Source organism: Mobula birostris, chromosome 6 (genome assembly GCF_030028105.1).
Source record: "Mobula birostris isolate sMobBir1 chromosome 6, sMobBir1.hap1, whole genome shotgun sequence".
Taxonomy (NCBI): Eukaryota; Metazoa; Chordata; class Chondrichthyes; order Myliobatiformes; family Myliobatidae; genus Mobula; species Mobula birostris.
In genome coordinates this window covers 39,146,969-39,173,523 of record NC_092375.1, presented here as the reverse complement: position 1 = coordinate 39,173,523, position 26,555 = coordinate 39,146,969, and the positions used below count along the sequence as shown (strand labels likewise).

The 26,555-nt window shown below is 41.2% G+C and overlaps 1 protein-coding gene across 5 annotated transcripts in view; it reads right to left on the bottom strand.

Annotated features, from left to right (window-relative positions):
* LOC140198965 (POU domain, class 2, transcription factor 1-like) overlaps window positions 1-26,555 on the bottom strand; it is a 182,807-nt gene that overhangs the window by 95,352 nt on the left and 60,900 nt on the right. For 4 of the 5 annotated variants that reach the window (XM_072260282.1, XM_072260280.1, XM_072260284.1 and 1 more), the window contains one exon: window positions 17,383-17,477. The exons of the other annotated variant lie outside the window; for it this stretch is intronic. In XM_072260282.1, the coding sequence (XP_072116383.1) occupies window positions 17,383-17,477 (95 nt within the window). The remainder of the gene's footprint in view (window positions 1-17,382; window positions 17,478-26,555) is intronic. 5 annotated transcript variants of the gene reach the window in all.

Here is a 26,555-nt window from a genome sequence, read left to right as displayed (position 1 = left end):
TGAGGTGGCTCTGTTAGTAAAAAATGAAATCAAATCCTTAGAAAAAAAATGACATAGGCCAATGAGATGACTTTTTAGAGCAGATTGTGGTTGAGTCCACTAGAGGAAAGGCAATTCTGGATTAAGTGTTGTGTAATGAACCAGATTTGATTTGGGAGCTTAAGATAAAAGAACTCTTACGAAACAGTGATCATAATATGATAAAGTTCACCCAGCAGTTTGAGAGGGAGGAGATAAAGTATCAGTATTGCATTGGAGTAAAGGGAATTACAGAAGCATGGGAGAGTAATTGGCCAAAGTGATTGGAAGGGAATACTGGCTGAGATGATGGCAGAACACCCATGACTGGAGATTCTTGGGGTAATTAGGAAGGCTCAGGATAGATACATCACAAAGATAAAGAAATATTCTAAAAGGAGGATGAGGTAACCATGGCTGACAAGGGAAGTCAAAGATAGCATAAAATGAAAAGAGAGGGCATATAATATAGCAAAAATTAGTGGGAAGTTAGAGGATTGAGAAGCATCTAAAAACAGAAGGCTCCAAAAAAAGCATTAAAGAGAGAAAAGATGAAATATGAAGGTAAGCCAGCCAATAATAAAATAGAACACCAAAAGATTTTTCAGATACTTAAAGAGTAAAAAAAATGGTGAGACTGAATTTCGGACCACTGAGAAATGATCCCGGATTGGTAGTAATAGGGTGGGGGAGGGGGTGGAGCAGGGAAATGGCGGACAAACTTACTAAGTATATTGCATTGGTCTTCAGTGTGGAACATACGAACAGTATGCCAGAGTGTTAGGGGGCAGAAGTGAAAGTAGTTGCTATTACTTGGGAAATAGTGCTTGGAAAGCTGAAAAGTCTAAAGGTAGATAGGTCATCTGGACCAGATGGGCTACACCAAGAGTTCTGTAAAAGATTGTGGAGGCATTAGTAATGATCTTTCAAGAATTATTAGATTCTGGAATAGTACTGGAGGACTGGAAAATTGGAAATGCTACTCCAATCTTTAAGAAGGGAGAGCGGCAGAAAAAAGAAAATTAATAGGCCTGTTAGGCTGACCTCTGTGGTTGGAACGTTGTTGCAGTCCATTATTAAGGATGAGATTTCACGGATAACACAATAAAACAGGCCAAAGTCAGCATGGTTTCCTTGAGGAGAAACCTTGCCTGTCAAATCTGTTAGAATTCTTTGAGGAAACAATAGGCAGGACAGACAAAGGAGAGTTAATGGATGTTGTTTACTCGGAAGGCCTTTGACAAGGAGCCATACATGAGACTTCTTAACAAGATAAGATACCAAGAATGAAAAGATTAACTTATGAGGGGCGTTTGATGGCTCTGAGCCTGTACTTACTGGGATTCAGAAAAAAAAAATCATCGAAGGATTTCTTTGAAACCAATCAAATATCAAAAGACCTAGGGAAAGTGGACATGGAGGATGCTTCACATAGCAGGTGAGTCAAGGACCAGAAGGCAGAACCTCAGAAAAGAGGGATGTCCACTTAGAACAGGAATGAGGTGGAATTTCTTTAGCCAGAGGGTGGTGAATCTGTGGAATTCATTGCCACTGATGGCTGTGGAGACCACATCATTTGAATATATTTAAAGCGATGGTTGATACAGTCTTGATTAGACAGTGTCAAAGCTTAAGGTGAGAGGGCACAAGAATGGGGTTGAAAGGGGTCATGAGTCAGCCATGATGGAATGGGGAGAAAACTCAATGGGCCAAATGGCCTAATTCTGCTCCTAGGTCTTATGATCTCTCGGCCCCAAGCTTCAAAAGTGTTGTGCTAACCCCTACAGTACCGTGGTGCCCATGACAAGTCAAACAGCAAAGAGCCAGGAACAGAAGCCATGAGAGACATCCTGGAGGCAGCACAACAGTAGCAAATGGAGCAGCAAAATGGCATTGAGTACAGCAGCAAGCAGTGTTACATTTGTCTCTTTAGATTTAATTAACATATCAATAAATGTTTAAATACTTTGCAATTCCTGTACCTTTGAACAAACTTGGGGTGAAAATGACTATTATTATTATTTGAGCTCTTGAAACAAATACAATGAAAAGTTCAGTATCTCCATTACATTAATGGGTCATATTTTAAAGGAAACTAAGACAAAATGCTACAAAATATTCACTTTGCTAATGCAATTAAATATAAAATTTTTCTCACTTCTCCAATGTTATAAAATAGTTACACATAGGGCACAAAAAAAAAACAAAATTGATCAAAAGACCACAAGAACTGTATGAACTGTTGTCCACTTTGGAGGTGATGAAAAGTGTAGCATCCAATATTGTAAATATCCAATCATGTTTTTTTTGTGGAAATTATAGGAAAAGGTCACTTAGCCTTTCTGGGTCATTCATGTCTTTGCCACCTCATCTAATCTTAGCAGCATGTGTTCCCCTCCCCACACCCCCCCACACACACACTTTTGGTGTTTTCCATAAAATACATCAATACATCTTCCAGTCAAGATGCTGCCAGCATACAACGCTCCTGCAGTCGACGTCTTCAAGATAGCTCACAAAAATGTCATTTCTACTTCTCTTACATCTGTTTTTTCACTTTACATGTGTTTCTGGTACTGTTAGACCCTGCTATTTACAGAATGGAGATCGTCTGAGTGACCCAGCACTTTGCTGTCTCTGAGAAGATTCCAGAAGTGAGCACATACTAGGACAGCCTCGACACAAAGAAACTTCCGAGATGGGGTGTGAGACAATGTTCAACTTCATTTTGCTGGTTAAAGTACTGAGGAAGATTGAGAAATCGAGGCGAATGCAAAAGGCAAGCAAGAGCTCAGAGCTGACTGCCTTCTTTTTGTTCACTGCCGAGCAGGTTTCTATGAGCGGTCTATCACTGTGTGGCTCACTGTGCGGTTCACTGTGCAGGCAGGTAGGCCTCTCTGCCTCATGTGGTGTCCCTCTCTTGATAATACCCGTGATATCATAGGATGGTATCGTGGTTCTTTGTTCATGGATTCTGGACTTCTTCAGACTTATGGTTTTTATATTGTGTTTTGTTATCACCTGTTTTTTTTCTGTTTTGCTGTGCGAGGGGAGGGTGTTTGTGGGTTGATGTTCTGTTGCGTTTTGTTAGCTTTTCTGTGTGGGAGGGGTTGTTTTTATTGGATGTGTTGATGCTCCTGTTCCATTTTGTGTGTGTGTGTGTGTGTGGGGGAAGGGTGTTGATGATCGGGATGCTATTCTTTTTTTACATGGGGAGGGGGTTGATGTTTCTCTCTGAGCAACTTTCACGTTCTTTCTGTTTTGTGGCTATCTGGAGAAGACAAATTTCAGAGTTGTACATGGATACATGCCTTCATAATAAATGAACCTTTGTACTATTTCCTTTAAGTATTTCCTATGGTGGCCAGTTTGAAACGAACAAAGGGTCTCTCTCCCTTTCAAATTTCCATTAAGCAAAGAACCCCAACTGCTATTCTTCAGTCATATTAACTTCTTCATTATTGCTTCTTTTATTGATCAATATAATTAAGGTCTAACAAAAGAGGTCTTCAAACTTAAATGTTAACATTTTCCACAGATGCAGGCTGACCTGCAGTGTTTCTAGCATTTTTTCTGTACTTTTCAGTGTTTCTTTTTAAATTTTATATTAATTCATTAATTATGTGCTGTGTTGTATGATGTGGGTGATCATGGCCCTTGTCCAAATTTTTTTGCAGAAGTTGTTTGCCATCGCCTTCTTCTGGGCAGAGTCTTTATATGACGGGTGACATCAGCCTTCATCAATACTCTTCAGAGACTGTCTGCCTGGCGTCAGTGGTTGCATAACCAGGATGTGATATGCACCAGCTGCTCGCATGGCTTTAATGACCTTGATTGGGGGACTGAGCAGATGCTACACCTCGCCCAAGGATAACCTGCTACCCAATTTATATTCACAATGGATTTAAAACTGAAAGCAATAATGAAACGGGGAGAGCTGACTCTTCATAATTAGAGTCCAATCAATGGCTAGGGAATATAATTAACATTCCAATTCTCAACTTATCACAAAATAAGATTCTAGACAAAACATTGTCTGAGTGTATGTTCCCTGATATGTTCACTATACGGAGTAACTAACTTAATTATACAAAACAAAGATTGGCTAATAAAATCCAAGTTTCCATGTAAATAGGGAACTAATTGTAGAGTGTGGATCTTTAGATTCCTGCATCTCCTCCCTAATGGTAATAATGAGAAGAGGGCACGGCCCTGATGTGCTGAGTCAGAAGCAGAATCAGGTTTATTATCACCAGCATGCGTCATGAAATTTGTTAACTTAGCAGCAGCAGTTCAATGCAATACATAATATTCAAGAAAATAAATTATGGTATTTGTATATTGAACAGATTAAAATCATGCAAAAACAGAAATAATATAAATTTTAAAAATGAGGTAGTGCTCATGGGTTCAATGTCCATTTAGGAATTGGACAGCAGAGGGGAAGAAGCTGTTCCTGAGTCACTGAGTGTGTGCCTTCAGACTTCTGTATCTCCTACCTGATGGTAAGTGAGAAAAGGGCATGCCCTGGGTACTGGGGGTCCTTAATAATGGACGCTGCCTTTCTGAGACACCGCTCCTTGAAGATGTCCTGTGTACCTTGTAGGCTAGTACCCAAGATGCAGCTGACTAGATTTACAACGCACTGCAGCAGCACCCCACCCCCATACCAGACAGTGATGCAGCCTGTCAAAATTCTCTCCACAGGACATCTATAGAAGTTTTTGAGTGTTTTTGCTAACATACCAAATCTTTTCAAACTCCTAATGAAGTACACAGTCACTGTCTTGCCTTCTTTATAACTGCATCGATATGTTGGGACCAGGTCAGGTCCTCAGAGATCCTGACACCCAGGAACTTGAAACTGCTCACTCTCTCCACTTCTGATCCCTTTATGAGGATTGCTATATGCTCCTTCAACTTACCCTTTCAGAAGTCCACTATCGGCTCTTTCGCCTTACTGACATTGAGTGCCAGGTTGTTGCTGCGACACCACTCCACTAGTTGGCATATCTTGCTCCTGTACACCCTCTCATCACCATCAGAGATTCTACCAACAATGGTTGTATCATCAGCAAATTTATAGATGGTATTTGAACTATGCCTAGCCACACAGTCATGGGTATAGAGAGAATAGAGCAGTGGGCTAAGCACACACCCCTGAAGTACACCAGTGTTGATCGTCAGAGAGGAGGAGATGCTCTCACCAATCCGCACAGATTGTGGTCTTCCAGTTAGGAAGTCAAGGATCTAATTGCAGAGGGAGGTACAGAGGCCCAGATTCTGTAACTTTTCAATCAGGATTGTGGGAATGATGGTCAATGAACAGCATCCTGACACAGGTGTTTGTATTGTCTAGGTGGTCTAACACTATGTGAAGAGCCATGGAGATTGTGTTTGCCATTGACCTACTGTGACGATAGGCCAGTTGCAATGGGTCCAGGTCCTTGCTGAGGCAGGAGTTCAGTCTAGTCATGACCAACCTCTCAAAGCATTTCATCACTGTAGTTGTGAGTGCTACTGGGCGATAGTCATAAAGGCAGCTCACATTATTCTTCTTAGACACTGGTATGATTGTTGCCTTTTTGAAGCAAGTGGGAACTTCCACCTGTAGCAGTGAGAGGTTGAAAAATTCCTTGAATACTCCCGCTAGTTGGTTGGCACAGGTTTTCAGAGCCTTACCAGGTACTCCATCGGGACCTTCCGCCTTGCAAGGGTTCACCCTTTTTAAAGACAACTTAACATCGGCCTCTGAGACAGAGATCACAGGTCAGGGTACAGCAGGGATCTTCACAGCTGTAGTTATATTGATCCTTTCAAAACTGGCAGAGAAGGCACTGAGTTCAACTAATAGTGAAGCATTGCTGCCATTGGGTTTCGCTTTGTAGGAAGTAATGTCTTGCAAACCCTGCCAGCATTGTTGTACATCCGATGTCACCTCCAGCTGGGAAAGCCAGACTCAATACATCGAGACCAGACACCGGGCGGCTAGGTGGGGCACGTGATTGGTAGATGGTGGCAGACTTAGGCCAGAGGCTCTGCTTCCCAACTGAAATCGCGGAAACCAACCTCAGACCAGACTTTGTGCTATGGTCCGCCTCACTCCATCTCGTTTACATCATCGAGCTTACAGTGCCCTGGGAGGATGCGGTGGAGGAGGCTTATGAGCACAAGAAGCTGAGCTTGCAGCCAATGCGCAACAACGTGGCTGGAAAGCAAGGGTCCGACCGGTCTAAGTAGGCTGCAGAGGATTTGTAGCCACGTCAACATCAAGACTACTTCGGGAGTTGGGAGTGCGAGGGAAGACACACCAACAAGCAGTCAAAGACCTCTCCAGAGCTGCTGAAAAGGGTAGTCAGTGGCTCTGGATGAAGAGAAAGGATTCCATCCAAGCCCCCAAGTGAGTGAAAGGCATCTAGGGGGTGAGCCTGGGATGCCGGGATTCACTGCTGAACCCTCTGGAGGTGTCGTGGGCCTATCAGTGAAACACTGAGGAAAGACAGTGCCCACTTGATAACCTAGGAGATGCCATCACTCACTTGGCCACCCCACAGAGTCCAGGCAGCATGTCTCGGGAGTGCAAATAAGGGATATTAACATCTAGTCCTACATAACATACCATTCGTCTTACTGACATTGAGCGCAAGTTTCTTGCTGTGACACCACTCCACTAGTTGGTATATCTCGCTCCTGTATGTCCTCTCATCTCAATCTGAGATTCCACCAACAATGGTTGCATCATCAGTAAATTTATAGATGGTATTTGAGCTATGCCTAGCCACACAGTCACGTGTATATAGAGAGTAGAGCAGGGGGCTAAGCACACACCCCTGAGGTGCGCCAGTGTTGATCGTCAATGAGGAGGATATGTTATCACCAATCCGCACAGATTGTGGTCTTCTGGTTAGGACTTGAGGGGGGTATAGAGGCCCAGGTTCTGTAACTTATCGATCAAGATTAGAGGAATGATGGTATTAAATGCTGAGCTATAGTCGATGAACAGCATCCTGACGTCAGTGTTTGTGTTGTCCAGGTGGTCTAAGGCTGTGTGGAGAGCCATTGAGATTGCATCTGCCATTGACCTATTGTGGCAATAGGCAAATTGCAATGGGTCCAAGTCCTTCCTGAGGCAGGAGTTCAGTCTATTCATGAACAACCTCTCAAAGCATTTCATCACTGTAAATGTGAGTGCTTCTGGGCAATAGTCATTAAGGCAGCTCACATTATTCTTCTTAGGCACTGGTATAATTGTTACCTTTTTGAAACAAGTGGGAATTACCGCCCATAACAGTGAGAGGTTGAAAATGCCCTTGAATACTGACGCCAGTTGGTTGGCACAAGTTTTCAGAGCCTTATCAGGTACTCCGTTGGGGCCTTTTGCCTTGTGAGGGTTCACCCTATTTAAAGGCAGCTTAACACCGGCCTCCGAGACATAGAAACATAGAAAACAGGTGCAGTAGGCCATTCGGCCCTTCGAGCCTGCACCGCCATTCAGTATGATCATGGTTGATCATCCAACTCAGAACCCTGTACCAGCCTTCCCTCCATACCCCCTGATCCCTTTAGCCACAAAGGCCATATTTAACTCCCTCTTAAATATTGCCAATGAACTGGCCTCAACTGTTTCCTGAGGCAGAGAATTCCACAGATTCACCACTCTCTGTGTGAAGAAGTTTTTCCTAATCTCGGTCCTAAAGGGCTTCCCCTTTATCCTCAAACTGTGACCCCTCGTTCTGGACTTCCCCAACATCGGGAACAATCTTCCTGCATCTAGCCTGACCAATCCCTTTAGGATTTTATACGTTTTAATAAGATCTCCCCTCAATCTTCTAAATTCCAGCGAGTATAAGCCTAGTTGATCCAGTCTTTCATCATATGAAAGTCCTGCCATCCCAGGAATCAATCTGGTGAACCTTCCTTGTACTCCCTCTATGGCAAGGATGTCTTTCCTCAGATTAGGGGACCAAAACTGCACACAATACTCCAGGTGTGGTCTCACCAAGGCCTTGTACAGCTGCAGTAGTACCTCCCTGCTCCTGTACTCGAATCCTCTTGCTATGAATGCCAGCATACCATTCGCCTTTTTCACCGCCTGCTGTACCTGCATACCCACTTTCAATGACTGGTGTATAATGACACCCAGGTCTCGTTGCACCTCCCCTTTTCCTAATCGGCCACCTTTCAGATAATAATCTGTTTTCCTGTTTTTGCCACCAAAGTGGATAACCTCACATTTATCCACATTAAATTGCATCTGCCATGAATTTGCCCACTCACCTAACCTATCCAAGTCACCCTGCATCCTCTTAGCAGCCTCCTCACAGCTAACACTGCCGCCCAGCTTCGTGTCATCCGCAAACTTGGAGATGCTGCATTTAATTCCCTCGTCTAAATCATTAATATATATTGTAAACAACTGGGGTCCCAGCACTGAGCCTTGCGGTACCCCACTAGTCACTGCCTGCCATTCTGAAATGGTCCCGTTTATTCCCACTCTTTGCTTCCTGTCTGCCAACCAATTCTCTATCCACATCAATACCTTACCCCCAATACCACGTGCTTTAAGTTTGCACATTAATCTCCTGTGTGGGACCTTGTCAAAAGCCTTTTGAAAATCCAAATATACCACATCCACTGGTTCTCCCCTACCCACTCTACTAGTTACATCCACAGAGATCACAGGGCCACCGGGTGCAGCAGGGATTTTCACAGCTGCAGCTGATGGTGAGCATTCTTATTGATGGATGCCACTGCCTTCCAGCCTCTGCACCAATATAGGCTCCTCCTTCCCCTCCCCCACCTGACTCCATTTCTATGTATTGGCTATTTTTCATCAATGCTCTCAGTCCTAATGCAGAGTCTTGACTTGAAATGTCAACCACCCTTTTTTCCAACATCTGCTATCACCTATATCTACAGAATCAAGAGTACACTTGCAGTTTTGTGAACATTCTAAATTGCCTTGATGCTCTTGAAGCCTCAGGGATCTCTTGTAATCTTTGGTAGCTATTTCTGTTTGGATGGACGTACATGCCAGCCAATGCATCAATATCCTACATTGTCAAAGGTATGCAAAACTGGGGAGATTAAAAAGGTCTGGTTAAAATCTTTCAAACTTCCTGATGCCAGAGAATTGAAGGATACATAATGGAATGAAAACTGTAGTAAGATAAAGGTAATTCTGACATGGTAGAAGTTCTGATAGTTTTCCTCATCATAATAATCTTGTACATAATTTGGACAGGTGGGGAGGGAGACAGGAAAGCTTTATCAGTGGGGGCTCAGTATTGTTACACATAAATGAATTGTCAAATTGTGTAATAGAGGGAATTTATAAACCTAACCCCAGTAAAATAGCACAAACATCACATATTATATGTTAACCAAACTGAAGCCCACAGAATTAAGATTACGCTGTAAGGAAATTTATAATTTATAATTTTTGAAAGAGTACTGGATATACATTTAAAAAGAAAATTACAGGGTATGGGAAAACATTATAGGAATTTAAACAAGTTGTATAGTTCCTTCAAAGAACCAGCGTAGACATGAATAACCTCCTTTGCTGTAAAATTTGTACAGTGATGTATAATGGCTCTTAATCCTAATATGTTAGAATCCAGCAAATGAAATCTGTGCAGAGCAGTATAACCAAGACATAAATGGATCAGGGGGAAAGTGCAACAGTATTAGCTACTGTAGATTTCATGGAATTGGAAAAAAAATCTGAACAAATGATGAAGCCTAACCATGACACAAGGATTTCTAATTACCATCTGTTTTACATACAACGAAGTCAGAGAAGCACTCAGCATATAAAGTTTACTTTATAGCTCAAACATTCATGACGGGAAAATGTGAATAAGCAACTGCTGCATAATGAGGATATACAAATACCAGGTCAAAACATAATATACGTATCTTAAAGGTCAGTTAAGACACTATCTATGTTCAAATAATTGCCACTTGCTGGCTCTGGAGAAATGAGACACAAATTTGAAATTAGATTATAGCAATCAACATTTTGAAGAGTAGAGAAAACTAATGGAAATAAAGAAAATAGCATTCAATCATTTAAATCTCCCCACTAAAGTCAACATTCAACAAAAATAGATGGTTATAACTAAAATTTAACTGTGTTAAGTATTCAGCAATTCGTAAAAAATAAAATATGATTAACTACAAATCAAAGCCAGATCCTCTTTGCAGAAGAGTCACTTAAAAATAAAGACTCTCCAGCAAACAAGCTATCTGCCCCTTACAGAGTAGGCAAACGTCCTTTTTTTTTTAGGAAATAATTATGCTGATATCATTAAAGATGTCATTATCTAACTACGGCTGGGTAGCAAACCAATACCATTTATGCAGTATATATAAACATCTGTCAGATCCTTCAAATGTAATTTTTTTTTAAATTTTCTAAATCATGAAATGGAAAAAAGTATAATATCCAGTTTTCTGTCTCTTGGATAACAGACAAGATCCAATTCAGAATTTTACTTTGGATTAAAATCAAGCAATTCATCTCTGCAAAAAAGAATCAATACAAAGCAAGAGATGAGAATGACACAAAAAGATGGACAAGTGTTAAGACAGAAATGCAATTGCAGTAACTCTGCATTGAGAATTTATCCTTAACAATAAACAAAAATTATGAATAGATCACCTGAGCCATGACACCTCCAAATACAGTATAGTCAAAAGTATATGAAAGGTTATGTTTGAGGGAGTTGAGTCTGGGTTTTGTATATGTGCCATTCATCTCATTTCCCTCTTGCCGTCATTTGAAGTGGTGAGGGAAGTGATCTGGGTGATGACTTAAATTTTTTATACAAAGTTTAAACATGGTCCATGCATGGTTGAAAGGTTCCAGGAAGACACAACCTAAGTGATATGAATTATACCTGCAGAGAAGAAACACTTGGCAAGATTTGCACTATACTAAAATAGAGATCCATCAGTTTCTTCGATGTTCAACTAGACAACTGTACAGTGTCAAATTTGTTTGAAGTTGGACAAATGATTCACCGTGGCATTACATCCATGTTAATATTATAATGAAATAGACTGCATTTCTGAAACCGAGTTGTGCAAATAGTTTGAAGGTTGAGGATGAAAGGTGTAATTTTGACATATGAGACCGACCTTGATCTGCATAGGATAATAAATTTTAAAATAATATTTTTAGCATTTTCTTGTGCCATTTACAATGTTTTTCAAAACAAAGTCTCCTCTTTATATAAAATATATGCTAACAACAGGTTAGATTAGATTGGAAAAATACTTCCTTAATATTATTGAGTTTGGTTAACAGGACAATGAAACCACTGCCAATTTTCAGGACGAAAATATTGGAATTTTTCAGCTAAATTCTCCAAGTGTAAACTCATGTCCTAAAAAAGCACTACCTAATCACCATGAAAGTTAAGTCTTTGCTTGAAATACTTTAAATCATTCCTCCAATTCAACTTCTGCAGAATATCCCATTAATTTAAACTTAAAGGAATGCTCATCACAAAGGGTAGCATACCTTCACATGAAAATTTTTTAAGTTTCCAACCATTTACTCATTTAATTACCTTTACCACTGCAATAGAAATATACGATCAAATTGTTGTTGGTTGTACCGCGAGAGTGGCAGATAACTATCTTGACTAAGAATGTCACACCATAAAAGTAAAGCAGTCACTAAAAAGTCCTTCAGAGATTGCTTTTCAGACTAGAGATTGGATTTCCTGCTGAAAACAGGATTGGAAATTTGGATTGCTTCCTCTGGAGAGCTGGAACCAAAGGGGAAACCTAATAGAAGTTTTAAAAAATAATGAGAGGCATAGATAGGGTACACAGTCAGAACCTTTTTCCAGGGTAGAAATGTCAAATACTAGAGGATATAACTTTAAGGGTGGGGGGGGGGGGAGAAAGAGTTAAAATAGGGTGTATGGGCAATTGTTTTCTTTCCCACACACGAGAAGGCTAAGTGTTTGAAACATGCTGCCAGAGTGGTAAGGGAAGCAGACACGACAGTGGCATTCAAGAGGCTCTCAACTAGACCCATGAAAATGCAGGGATTAGTTTAATTTGGTATCATGTTCAGCACAGGCACTGTGTGCCAAACGACCTGTTCCTGTGTTGTACAGTTCTAAGTCCTAGAGTCAGGCCATTCTTTGCAATGAAGTCACATGCTGCTAGGGTTTAACATATATTCAGTTGACCAAATCAACAGCTTGGTACAACAGCAAATTTTTGAGGGTTTTAAAGAAGTGAGAGGTGCAGACACTTGAGATTTTCAATGCTTGATTGATTTCAGAAGGTTAAAAACATTAATGTTATTTGATTATGTGAGAATTGAAATTTGCTGGACTGCAAAAGTAAAAGTATACAGAAAAAAAATTATTCCAGTCGACAATACAGTAACACCTTGATAATTCAACACCATCAGAACCAATGCCAGGCCAGCAGATTTTCACAGACTACTAAATGTTACTACTGATGAACATCCATTTCTCTTTCGATAATTTCTCTCCACCCCCCACCTTCTCTCTTTCACCATTCCCCATTCAGACTCTCCTCTTACCTCTTCTCCATCTGCCCATCATCGCTTTCTGATGCCCCTCTTCCTTCCCTTTACATTTTCTAACTGTTAACTCCCAGATTCTCACTTCGACCCCCCCCACCTTCCCCCTCACATATCACCTTCCAGATTGTACTACTTTCCCTCTCATTCTGGCTTCCTCTTTCCTTTCAAGTCCTGAAGAAGGGTCTCAGCCTGAAACGTTGACTTTTTATTTCTTTCCATAGATGTTGTCTGATCTGCTGAACATGTAATTCAGTAGCATAATAAATTTTCAAGCTACCTTAAAGGATAAGTGAAGAAAAAGGGCTCTGCTGTGTCTAAAACAAGTACTGAGGAAAAAGGGTTCCAGGAATCTTAAAGGTAGCAATGGAAACAGGGCAAAACACACAAAAGGATTGTGTTGTGATTATAGGGTTGATCGCAAACAGAATCTGGCAAGTTGAAAAGGTAAAAGAACTCAGCAATGAAAATGCCATAGCATTAAGATTTCAGAACAATCACATAAAGATTACTGAAGTTACCTTGTACTTTCAAAAATGCTGAAAATGTAAATAGCATCATGAATATTTTCCTTGTAAATCTAATAGTTTATAACTACATCAAATCAACCACAGCACCATTTTCTTTGGTACAATGTAATTATTAACAATAGCCTTGTACTCAACATCAGTAAGATCAAGGAACTGATCGTGGACTTCAGCAAGGGGAAGCCGAGCGAACACATACCAGTCCTCAGGAGGGATTAGCAGTGAAAAAGGTGAGCAGATTCAAGTTCCAACATCTCTGAAGATCTATCCTGGGCCTGACATATTGATGCAATTACAAAGAAAACAAAACAGCAGCTATATTTCATTAAGAGTTTAAGGAGACTTGGTATGTCATTAAAGATGCTCACAAATTTCTACAGATGTACCACGGATAGCATTCTAACTGGTTGCATCACTGTCTGGTATGCAAGAGCCACTGCAAAGGTTCGGAAAAAGCTACAGGAAGTTGTAATCTCAACCAGGTCCATCACGGACACTAGCTTCCCCAGCATTATGGACACCTTCAAAATGTAATGCCTCAAAAAGCTGATATTAAGGACACCCAAAACCCAGGACCTGCCCTCTTCTCATTGCTACCAGTAAGGAGGTGGTACAGGAGCCTGAAGAGACACACTCCATGTTTCATGAACAGCTTCTTCCCCTGCACCAGACTTCTGAATGGACAAGGAATCCATGAACACTATCTCACTATTTTCCCCTCTCTTTTTGCAATTTTTATTATGTATTGCGATGTGCTACTGCCGCAAAACAATAAATTTCACAACATACTAGTGATATTAAACATGATTCCGATTCTGATTATGACTGAATGCATTCATAACTTTGCTATAGTATATTACAACATTGATCTTTGTTTAAGATGAGCATACCAGAGATCAATCTTCAACTTTTTCAAAAATTTATAAATTGCAAACTCTTACTGGAAAAGAGCTTGGGAAAATCAATCAAGTCTGTGATAGATTTCCAAAAGATCTCCACTAAAACAACTAAAATGTCAAGTAGTGTTGCAGTTTAAGAAGGTTCATCCCTAGTATTCACTTAATAAATATTTCTTCTCAAAGTATTATTTAAGTTGCCAGCTTATTTAAAGTAGTTGATCTCCAAGAACATATTAAGTTCCAGCTTAGAATATGGTAAGAGGTTCTTTTCATATCAAAATATTCACCAGGAAAAGCTGCTATATTAATTGAAATGCCTTTCAAATCTTGCCAGTGCACATCACCCAAACAATAACCTCAGTAAATGTGATACGTGTGGAAACTCACATAAAAGTATCTGTTCATCACATCTGACATGTAGTTAACCTAAAGTGACAAGAAAATGACAATGCAGTATACACATACAATGAGAAAATCATTTTGATTAAGATGACAACCGGAAGAAATTAACAAAAAACTGACATATAAAAATAAATTGATTCTTGAGAAGTTACAAGTTTAAAAGGCATTTAGACAGACACTTAAATAGGCAAGGCATAGAATATGTTCCCAATGCAGGCAAACAGGACAAGTACAGATAGATAGAAAAATCACCACAGACATGAGCTGGAGGGTCTGCTCCTGTGCTGTATGGCTCTATGACTCTATAATTCCTATTGATGATTGCAAAATTATTACAGAATTGGTCTTTCATCTTTATGGATATCAATAGGTATTTCTATCATTTTTCTGCAAAGACTGTTATTCCACATTCACGAAAGTAGATAAGTTTTATGCTAAAATACTAATAGGTTTAACTGAGAGAACCAAGATTATTTTGACTAGGGGCTTATTTGAGGCCAATGAAGTCTAATACAGAACCCGATCAATGGAGAATCTCAAAATACAACAAAAGAATACACAAAAACTTAAACTCAGTACATTCAGGCTACAAAACAACTTTCTACCAAAGTACTTTGATTAAAAGTACAATTGAGGTCAAATATCAAAATGGAGCAATTCTTGTCATTTATAGTGAAATGCACAACAGCAGCATCTTCTATGGGTAATTGGGCGATGTACACGGTTCAACTTAACACCCTGTTACTACAAGCATACCTAGACAGGTCAAATCATTCAGATAAAGAAAACTAAAAATCATGACACTTTATTTGTTGGAATGAAAACCACTTAATACTTATTTCACCCATCTCATAAGGCAACTGTAACAAATTTTATACTGTATACATTATAAATGTCACTCAGAGCAGAACTCAGAGAATGCTCACCAGTGCTACTACTCAAGTACAGAACATTTGGATTTACTCTAATAATTTTGTACACAACAAATTCAAATTTTAAGTTGCAATAAATTGCTTCACTACATCTTATATCTTAAGAGCTTTTTCTTTTTTTAAAAAACAAAATGACAGCACAATTCTAAATGATCCACAGAGCAAGGACCACTTAATTATTTCAAAATAAAATTCTTAACCTTAAAGTTCATGAAAGGTATAGATAAATCACAGAAAGAATCTCCAATACAGTATTGCTGAAGTCATGCCCAATTGAGCATCAACAATCTAAACATAAAATCTTTACACAGATCAATGCTACTAAGCTCTTCATTTCAATATGATCAATTTGTGATCAGAATAAGGCTAACCAGGCCACAACACACCAAGGCAAAAGTGGGGCATTCTTCAAAATCTTAGGCTGGCTGATGGCATCAAAGCAAGAGTAACTTTTACTTTCACTACTGCTGACTTTGGACTTTGTAATCTTTAAATTTTGAACTTGTCTTCACCAAATAAATTATATTTCTGTAAAATAATAAGGCCTCACTTACTTCAACTACTTATTGGCCAAGTGATTAATAATGGATTTATATAATCACAAGTGCCTTTCACATATGAGGAAAAAAAATACAAAATGCCAGAAGAACTTAGCAGGTCAGGCAGCATCAATGGCAATGGTTGATGCTTCTGTCTGAGTCTGAGTCCTGTCATCAGAACTGGAAATGGGGGGAGGAGGAAGCCAGATGAAGGTGGGGGAGGGGAAGGAGTATAATCTAAAAGGTGATGAGGGAAGTCAGGAGTGTGGGTGAGGGGTATGGAGCAAAATACTGGGAGGTGATAGGTGGAAAAGGTAAAGGGCTGGAGAAGAAAGAATTTGATAGGAGAGGTGTGGACCATGGGAGAAAGGGGAAATGGAAGGGCACCAGGGAGTGGTGATAGGCAGGTGAGGTGAAGATGTGGGGGGGGGGGAAGAACGAGTGGGGAGTTGTAGAAGAGAGAAGGGGAGCAGGAAAATTTATAGAGAAAGCAATATTCATGCCATCTGGTTGGAGGCTACCTGGTCAGAATATGAGGTATTGTTCTTCCAACCTGAGAATGGCCTCATTGTGACACTAGAGGAGACCATTCACCAACAAGACGAACTCTATCCCCTCTTGATGAAGATAGGGTGAGGGCAGATGTTCAGGAAATGGAGGAAACGTGGGTGTCGGTAGTATCAATGGTGGAGGAAGGGAACCCCAGCTGTTTGAAGGAGGAGGATATCTCTGATGTGCTGGAAAGGAAAGCCTCATCTTGGGATCAGGTATAGTGGAGATGAAGGAACTGAGAAAAGGGAATAGTATTTTTGCAGGAGATAGTATGGGAAGAGGTATCATCAAGATAGCCGTGGGAGTTGGTAGGTTTATAAAAGATATCTGTATACAGTTTGTCTCCATTGATGGAGACAGAGAGATCTAGAAAGGAAAAAGGAGATTCCAGAAATGGACCAAGTGAATTTAAGGGTAGGGTAGAAGTTAGAGGCAAAATTATCCTCCACTTCCCAAACATCCAACCTCACCCCATCTTCCCACTGCCTTAACCAGCATAGAATTTGAAATATTGACTGTTTATTCATCTCCATTAATGTGCTCTGAATTTCCAGCATCTGCAATATCTCTTGTGTTTATGTATGAGAATCTAGGTTCAATGCATTGCCAACCTCCCCCATCACCAATGTCCATAAAGTGAGCACCAGCAGATGGAAACCAATAGCCCAATATTGGAGCATAATCAGTCATGTGGACGTGGTATGGTTTGGGATAAAGGTATGTTGAATTAGTGCAAGTGAATCAAAATACTTGGGTATAAAATTATGAAGGCCAATTAGGTACATTTTAGTTAACTCCATTTAATTCTATCCGTATTATTACCTTGACAGTGAAATACATAGGAATTCTAAGATTCCATACTCTCACCAAAATTCAGTTCTCCTCAATAAGTAAGTTTATATTATAAAACTTTTCCTCCCCAACGATAGCCTATTATACCTGCTGTAGTTGTCCTAGTAAGGCCTGAGCTGTTGTAATTGGCCCTCCTGTTGGAATGGACTGCCGTTGGAAGTCCAGTCCATTTGTTTGCGCACCTGGAGAGAGCAAAAACATAAAGAGAAGAAAAAGGTGAAATTGAAGGAGTTAGATTTGGTTTACACGTCAAGGTTACTGACCACTTGTTATCCCATGGCAGGCAGCTCTTTCTTTTTAATACTGTCAGTCAATATGATCTTTGCCATCACAATTCAAGGGCCTAACCTAAACCCTTTCCAAAGTCAAATGATACAGCTACACACAGTACCATTAGTTAACATCTCTGCATTACTACTAGTTTTTTAGAAAATGGTGGGAATTATATGTGGACTCCCACTCAAGACTCAGATAATAGACATGTTTACAATACCTTAAAGCAGGGGTTCCCAACCTTTTTTATACCAATGAGCCTTACCAATAAGCGAGAGTTGCATAGACCCCAGGTTAGGAACCCCAGCCTTACAACATTTTTACTAACAAAAAAAGAAAAAATGATAATAATAAATTAGATAATTACATTTGAACTTAATGACTATGAAGCTAAATTATTCTTCAAGCATCTCTTTTAACCTAATTCACAGTGGTTCAGCACTTCCTTCTATCCTCTTAATTTCCCTTCTATTTCCAGATTTCATGCACCAATCCTAGATTGTGGTCATGAGGCAACTACATGGAAACATTTATCATAAACAGATTGGAAACCAAAACCTAGAGAAAATAAATGTATAGACTAGCATGGCATACCTGAGCTCCGGTACAGCAACGCACCTTTGATTACAGAAGGCAATCAATCAATAGGCAAAAGGCACTCAAATATTTTAAATGAGTCACCAATTGAAATTTTACATATGCAGATAAGTTGGGCTTAAAATTTAATTACAACAAAAGCATCTTTTTTCCAAAACACTTCTATTATTCATTTTGTTTACTTATTTTCTCAACATAATAGCATAAGAGGATTTTCCTACTCTGATAGCTTGTTTTGTTCCTTATACTTTCTTTTCCTTCATTAGCTATGACGTTTAATTCTTAACAGATTATATCCCTGATAAATCAAAATTTCAGTCAGTCCATTCAAGTGAAAAACTCATTCGTGTTCTTCAGGACCACATCAAATTTCATCTGAACTAATGACAATTTCATACAAAATCATAAGCAATTAAATACTTCACTAGGATGCACAAATGGTGAGATGTAGATACATTCATAAAATAGGGGTGAAGATTTGCAAGTTACACATTTGCTTGCATTATACACCGAGGTGCTCTCTACAGTTACCTGATGAGGTAATCACAGTCTTTGGCCAAGAGCAGATGTCGTCAGCTGGTGCCCAACCTTCACAGAGTGTTTCAACCCTTGACCACTACACTCTCCAGTTGATGGGTCAGCAGTGGTGACCAAGTCACTGCCCATCTGCTCCTGACTTCTAGCTTAGCTCCTCTCGCCTGCTCCATAACTAGCAAGAGGCTCTTTCTGCTTCCTCCCCCATCCTGTGAGCTGCTTGGTTCTTGCTCTTTTCATCAAGGCCCAGCGCAGACAGCAACCTCCATGCTGACCTTGCTGGGAACCCAATACAGCTGATCTCCATGGGGGAATAGCCACGTCTGCCATCCTTTGTCCCTGAACTCCTGGACTAAGGACTGGTACTTCAGGGCTTTCCTCTCATGAACCTCTTCGCATCCTGAAGTACACCATGTGAAATTCAGCACAGGAACTTAAACAAAGGGATGGGAATACACCATCTAAGAGTGACATTGTGAGCAACAGAGAGGAGAGAATTAAAACTGGATAGTTCCAGAATCTTCCAAACTCACAAGAACTGAAGAAGAATGATAGTGTATAAACCCCCAAAAGTGACAAAAGCAACTGAAGAGTAACGCACACAGAATAAACTGCTGAAGGAACTCAGTGGATTAGGAACTTCCTATGGAGATACAGAGATGATTTATATTTCTGTTTAAGACCCACATCAGGGGAGGAGAAACAGCCAGCATGAGGCAGTGTCTGGCAGACAGTGGGCAGATCCAGGTGAGGAGGGGATTGGATGTGCAGATACAGCCAAGTGGGAGAAAAGAAGGATGCAGTAGACGAGTCTGGAGAAGGTGAACGTGAATCCTGAAAGGGCTGTTTTGGTTCCTGGTTGGTGGTGATTCGGGTGGTGTAGGGACAAGTATTGCACCTCCTATGATTGCAGGGGAAAGTGTCAGACAATCTAGAAAGAACAGTCCCGGCAGAAATTAGTAGGAAAGAGAAAATATGACTGATTGTGGAATCCCGTTGCAGTGGGCAGAAATTACCAAGGATGATGAGTAAACAAAAGAAAGAAAAATTATATGACAGTAACAGTAAATACAGGTGTCCCCCACTTTTCGAACGTTCACTTTACGAAACCTCACTGTCACGAAAGACCTACATTAGTACCCTATTTTCGCTTTCAGTAGTTGTTTTCACTGTTACGAAAAAAAATTCAGCGCGCCCCAAGCAGCCGCTCTCCCCCAGATTCGCAACTGCTTTGCTTTAATACGTGCCTGTGAGCAGCTGTTTGCAAGATGAGTTCTACTGTATCGGAAAAGCCTGAAAGAGCACATAAGGGCGTTACACTTATGGTAAAACTAGACATAATTAAGCGTTTTGATTGTGGTGAACGAAGTAAGGACAACGTGAGTTTGGCTTGTGGAAGCTGATGAACATAATGTTGAAGAGGTTTTGGCATCCCATGACCAAGAGCTGACAGATGAAGGGCTGAAGCAATTGGAAGAAAAAAGGATAACAATGGAAACCGAATGAGTAATGATAAAGTACGACTTTAATTTTGAAAGGGTACATCGGTTTAGGGGATATTTGCAGGATGGTTTGAGTCCTTATTAAAGAACTGTGTGATAGAAAGATGCGCAAGGCTCAGCAGTCAAGCAAGCCTTCCACATCAGCCACAGCAGACAACAAACCTCGACCTTCGACATCGAGGCGGGCTGAGATAGAAGAAGATAAGCTGCCTGCTCTAATGGAAACAGGCGACGAGATGACACCCCAACCCTCAGGCCACGGACAGATACCAATTCGCGGAGAATGCAAAGGTAGCTGGGAGGCACACAGCACATCTTTAAGAAAAAAGTCCAAATAAACATGCTAATTAATTAGGTGCCGCCAACACGTAACTGTCGGCCCAGATCAGAGGCAACGCAATTGACAATCGCCTCTGATCTGGGCCGACAATTACGGGTGGCACCTAATTAATTAGCATGTTTGTTTCGGCTTTTTTAATGAAGATGTGCTGTGGACCTCCCGGCTACCGCTGGACCCCTGCGTTCTTTGCGGTAATGTATCGCTCAGCGGCCCGGAGGGTGGGGGGATCCCTGCACCACCCAAACTCCGACTCAGCCTAACGCACCATCGTGTGCTTGGCGCTGTCTTCCCGATTCCCTAAGTGATACTACACTGTACATACATTATTTCTACTTTACATCGGCTGTGTATTTTTACATGTTATTTGGTATGATTTGGCAGCTTCATAGCTTAAAGGTTACTGGAGAGAGTGTTCTTGCCAACAGCGCTTGCGTGAGATTTTCTGCCGACGGCGCTTGCGTGAGATTTTCGCTTCGGCGAACAATTCAGTAATGATTGTGGAAAAGTATTTCTACTTTATATAGGCTGTGTATTTACCATATCATTCCTGCTTTTACTATACGTTACTGTTATTTTAGGTCTTATGTGTTATTTGGCATGATTTGGTAGGTTATTTTTGGGTCTGCGAACGCTCACAATATTTTCCCATATAAATCAATGGTAATTGCTTCTTCACTTTACTACATTTCGGCTTATGAACCGTTTCATAGGAACGCTCTACCTTTGGATGGCAGGGAAAACCTGTATGGGCAAAGGAAAAAGCCAAAAAGAGCTACTTCCTTCCACATGGAGTTTCTCATGACTAAAGGCCACTTTAAATATACTCACTGACTTGGCCTTCACAGCTGTCCGTGACAATGAATTCCACAGATTCAGCACCCAATGGCTAACAATATTCCTCCTCATCACTCTTCTAAATGGATGACCCTTTATTCTGAGGCTGTGCCCTCTGGTTCTAGACTCACCCACTACAGCAAACATCCTCTCCACATTCACTCGTTCAATATTAGATAGGTTACAATGAGATATCCCCCACCCCTGCAATTCTTCTAAACTCCAGAGAGTACAGGCCCCAGACATCAAGTTATCCCTTTTGTTCCTGGAATCCTTGTTTTGAACTTTCTCTGGACCTTCTATATTGTCAGCAAATCTTTTCTTAGATAAGGGACCTGAAACTGCTCATAATACTCCCAAGTGGGGTCAGGCCAATGCTCTATAAGGGCTTAGCATTACATCCTTGCTCTTATATTTTAGTCCTCTCGAAAAGAACGCTATCTTTGCCTTCCTTACCACCAACTCAACCTACAAGCTAACCTTGAGGGAATCCTACACAAGGACTCTCAAATCCCTTTGCACCTCTGCTTTTTGTATTTCTCCCCATTTAGAAAATAGCCTATTCTTTTATTCCTTCTACCAAAGTGCATGACTATACACTTCCCTACACAATATTCCATCGGCCACTTCTTTGCCATTCTCCCAATCTATCCAAGTCCTACTGCAGACCCCCTGCTTCCCCAACACTACATACCCTTCCACCTACCATCTGCATCATCTGCAAACTTGGCCATGAAGCCACCAATTCTGTCATCCAAATTATTTGGATAAAAACTGGTCCCAATGGAACACTACTAGTCACCAGTAGTCAACCAGAACAGAAATCCTTTATTTTGACTCCTTGCTTCCTGCCAGTCAACCGATCTTCTATCCATGCTGGTATATCCCCTGTAATAGTTGGTAATACTTTGCTTTGTTTTGTTAAGCAGCCTCATATGCAGCACCTTGTCAAAGGCCTTATGAAAATCCAAATAAAGAACATCCACTAAATCTCCTTTGTCTATCCTGTCTGTTATTCTCTCACAGAATTCCAATAGAGTTGCCAGGCAATATTTCCCCTTAAGGAAACCATGCTGACATTGGCCTATTTTATCATGTGCCTCCAAGTACACCAAAACCACATCTTTAATAATGGACTCCAACATCCTGAAATCAGGCTAACTGGCCTATAATTTCCTTTCTCTGTCTTCTTCCCTTCTTAAAAAATGGAAGTGATATTTGCAATTTTCAAGACCTCCGGAAACATTCCAGAATCTAATGATTCTTGAAAGATCATGACTAATGCCTCAGCAATCTCCTCAGTTACCTTTTTCAGAACCCTGGGGTGCAGCCCATCTGATCCAGGTGACTTATCTACCTTCACACTAAGCAGCTTCCCAAGCACCTTCACCTTGGTAATAGCAACGAAATTCACTTCTCCCCAACACTCAAACATTTCTTGTATACTGCTCGTGTCTTCCACTTATTAAGATTGTCCACCATTTCTTTGATCCCTCTTTACTAACACTTCAGCGTCATTTTCCAGCAATCCAATATCCACCCTCACCTCTTTTAATCTTTATATATCTGAAAAAACCTTGTGCTATCCTCTTTTATACTACTGGCTAGCTTACCTGCATATTTCCACTTTTCAAATTAACTTCAAGTAACACCAATCAATTCCCTATTTCTTCAATTTCCATTATGGACATACAGAAGAGAAATTCCTAAAAATACATAATATGAAAGAAAAGATGCAACATTTGAGGAGGTGAAAGAATACATGCGTGAAAGAGCATAAGTAAAATGTTTCCAATAAAAATGAACAGCAAACCTGAGTAACAATGGAAGTAAAAATCATGTGTTCAGACACATAGATTATGAGAATAAACAAGAAAATAGATGTCATGCTGAGTGAGCTATTGCGATCAAGGAAGAAAGTTCAAACAGCAGAAAGCATAGACAAGAACTCAATAATGGAAAATCCCAATGAAAGATTCTGAGGGATTTGAAAGATATAATTCAAGATGGTGTTGGTGAACCACTGTGGCATCCTGCGGGCTATGTAAAATATTTTTGTTATACTAAGCTAAGGAATGCCCACTATTCCGTGCCCAGATTGCACTTTGGTAAACTTGATCATTTTGCTGTCCTCCTTCCTGCATACAGGCAGAGGCTAAACAGCAAAGCTCCAGTGATTAGGAAAACAAAGAAGTGGTTGCATGAGGCAGAGAAATGACCACAGTATTGCCTTGAATCAGCAGACTGTGCCATATTCAAGGACTAATCTGTAGATCTGTATGAGCATACCATGGTTGTCTTGGACTTTATTAAAATGGCTGTAGAAGAGGGTGATCAGACAAAATCATTCAGTCCTCCACAATCAGAAGCCCTGGATGATCCATGAGATCCGCAATCATGAGAGCCCGATCAGAGGCACTCAAAGCTGGTGACCAAGTTACAAGAGGTCCAGGTTCAATCTCCAGAAAACCATCTCACGGGTGAAGTGACAATTCCGGACTTGAATTATCGAAGGATGGTCAAAAGCTGTGGCAGGGCTTGAATCCTACCACCTCTAATAAAGTTAAATCAAACAACACAGGCAACAACAGGGCTTCGCTACCAGGTGAGCTCAATGCCTTCTATGCCAGCCTTGACCGTCAAAACATGGAGGAACCATCACGAATTCCCACAGCCCCGGTGATCTTCTGATTTTGCTCTCTGAGGCTGACATGCAAGCAGCCTTCAGGTGGGAGAACCCATGAAAAGCATCCAGATGTACCTGTTTAAATACTGAATGTCTGTGGTTTCTGTTTGTTTGTCCAGCTAGACCACTGTTTCTGCTTGTTGCTCTCCCACTGAACTTATATCTGCATACCTCAACTCTGTTTTATCCTCCCTGGTTCAGTCCCTTCCTACCTACATCCGTGACACTTCACATGCTCCTGATCTTTTCAATAACTTTCAGCTTCCTGGCACCAGACACCTCAAGTTCACTATGGATGTCCAGTCCCTATACACGTCCATTTCCCATCAGGAGGGCCTTAAAGCTTCCACTTCTTTCTGGACAACAGACCCAACCAGTTCCCCTTCACCATCACTCTGTTCCATCTGACGGAACAGGTCCTCAACCTCAATAATTTCTCCTTTGGTTCCTCCCACTTACTTCAAACTAAGGTGTAGCCATGAGTACTCTGATGAGAACTGGGTCATGGGTCTCTGGTTTCCTCCTCCTGAAATCAGCAATCAACTCCTTGGCCTTGCTGACATTGAGTAAGATGGGCAGGAGGAAAAGATGTGCTTGGTGATGGTATCTCATCGCCGAGAATGCGGAAGTTATGGAGACTTGTGTGCTAAACGCGGAGGGTAGTTGGGTGTTAGGTGGGGAGAAGAGGAACCCTGTCCCTGGTGTGGTGGCAGAAAGATGGGATAAGTGCACATATGGCAAAATGCAAGAGATGCGGTTGAAGGCAGTGTTGATGGTAGAGGAAGGGAAGCCCCTTTCTTTGAAGGAGGAGGACATCTCAGAAGTTCTAGAATGAAAAGCCTCATCCTGAGAGCAGATAACATCAAATATGTTGGACCCAGCCCGCAAGAGGAATTACGAAGAAAGCATTGCAACGCCTCTATTTCATTAGGAGTTTACAAAGATTCTGCATGACATCTAAAACTTTGACACACTCCTATAGATGCGTAGTGGAGAGAATACTGACTGGTTGCATCACAGCCTGGCATGGAAATACAAATGCTCTTCAACAGAAAATCCTACAATAAGTAGTGGATATGGTCCAGAAATCTGCAGATGCTGGAAATTCAAGCAACACACACAAAAAATGCTGGTGAATGCAGCAGGCCAGGGAGCATCTATAGGAAAAGGAACAGTCAACGTTTCAGGCCGGGACCCTTCGTCAGGACTAACTGAAAGAAGAGCTAGTAAGAGATTTGAAAGTGGGGGGGGGGGGGAGAAGAGATCCGAAATGATAGGAGAAGACAGGAAGGGAGGGGTGGATTTAAGAGCTGGAAAGTTGATTGACAAAAGGGATACCAGGCTGGAGAAGGGAGAGGATCATGGAACAGGAAGCTTAGATTTAGAATATGAGGACACGCAGTCCTCTTTTATTGTCATTTAGTAATGCATGCATTAACAAATGATACAATGTTCCTCCAGAATGATATCACAGAAACACAAGACAAACCAAGACTGAAAAACTGACAAAAACCACATAATTATAACATATAGTTACAACAGTGCAAAGCAATACTGTAATTTGCTAAGAACAGACCATGGGCACAGTACAAAAAAAGTCTCAAAGTCTCTCAAAAGTCCCATCATCTCACGCAGACGGTAGAAGAAAAACTCTCCCTGTCATGAGCTTCTAGCGCCGCAAACTTGCTGATGCAGCACCCTGGAAGCACCAGACCACAGCTGACTCTTGAGTCCGTCCGAAAACTTCGAGCCTCCGACCAGCCCTCCGACACCGAGCACCATCTCTGCCGAGCGCTTCGACCCCGGCCCCGGCCACAGGCAATAGGCAAAGCCGAGGATTTGGGGCCTTCCCCTCCGGAGATTCTCCATCGCAGGCATTTCAGAAGTTTCTCCAGATGTTCCTCCATGCTTCTCGCGTCTGTCTCCATCAAATCAGGATTGTGCACGGTACCTACTTACAAATACGATATCATTTTGCAGTGGCCGCGCACACTGCATCACGCTACCATCTTCTCCTCCCCTCCCAATAGGAGAGAAAGAGAAGGGGGGAGGGAAGCCCAGAGGGTGGAGAGCAGGCAAGGAGTTATAGTGAGGGGACAGAGGGAGAAAAAAAGAGAGAGAGATAAAAAAGGGGGAGAAATAAAAAAATTTTTAAAAAATATTAAATAAACAAATAAGGCATGGGGTGTGAAGGGGAGGAGGGGCATTAACGGAAGTTAGAGGTCAATATTCATGCCATCAGGTTGGAGGCTACCCATACAGAATATAAGGTGTTGTTCCTCCAACCTGAGTGTGGCTTCATCTTGACAGTAGAGGAAGCCGTGGATAGACATATCAGAATGGGAATGGATGTGGAATTAAAATGTGTGGCCACTGGGAGAGCTTGCTTTCTCTGGCAGATGTTGCGTAGGTGTTCAGCGAAATGGTCTCCCAGCCTGCGTCGGGTCTCGGCAATATATAGAAGGCTGCACCAGGAGCGCCGGACGCAGTATAT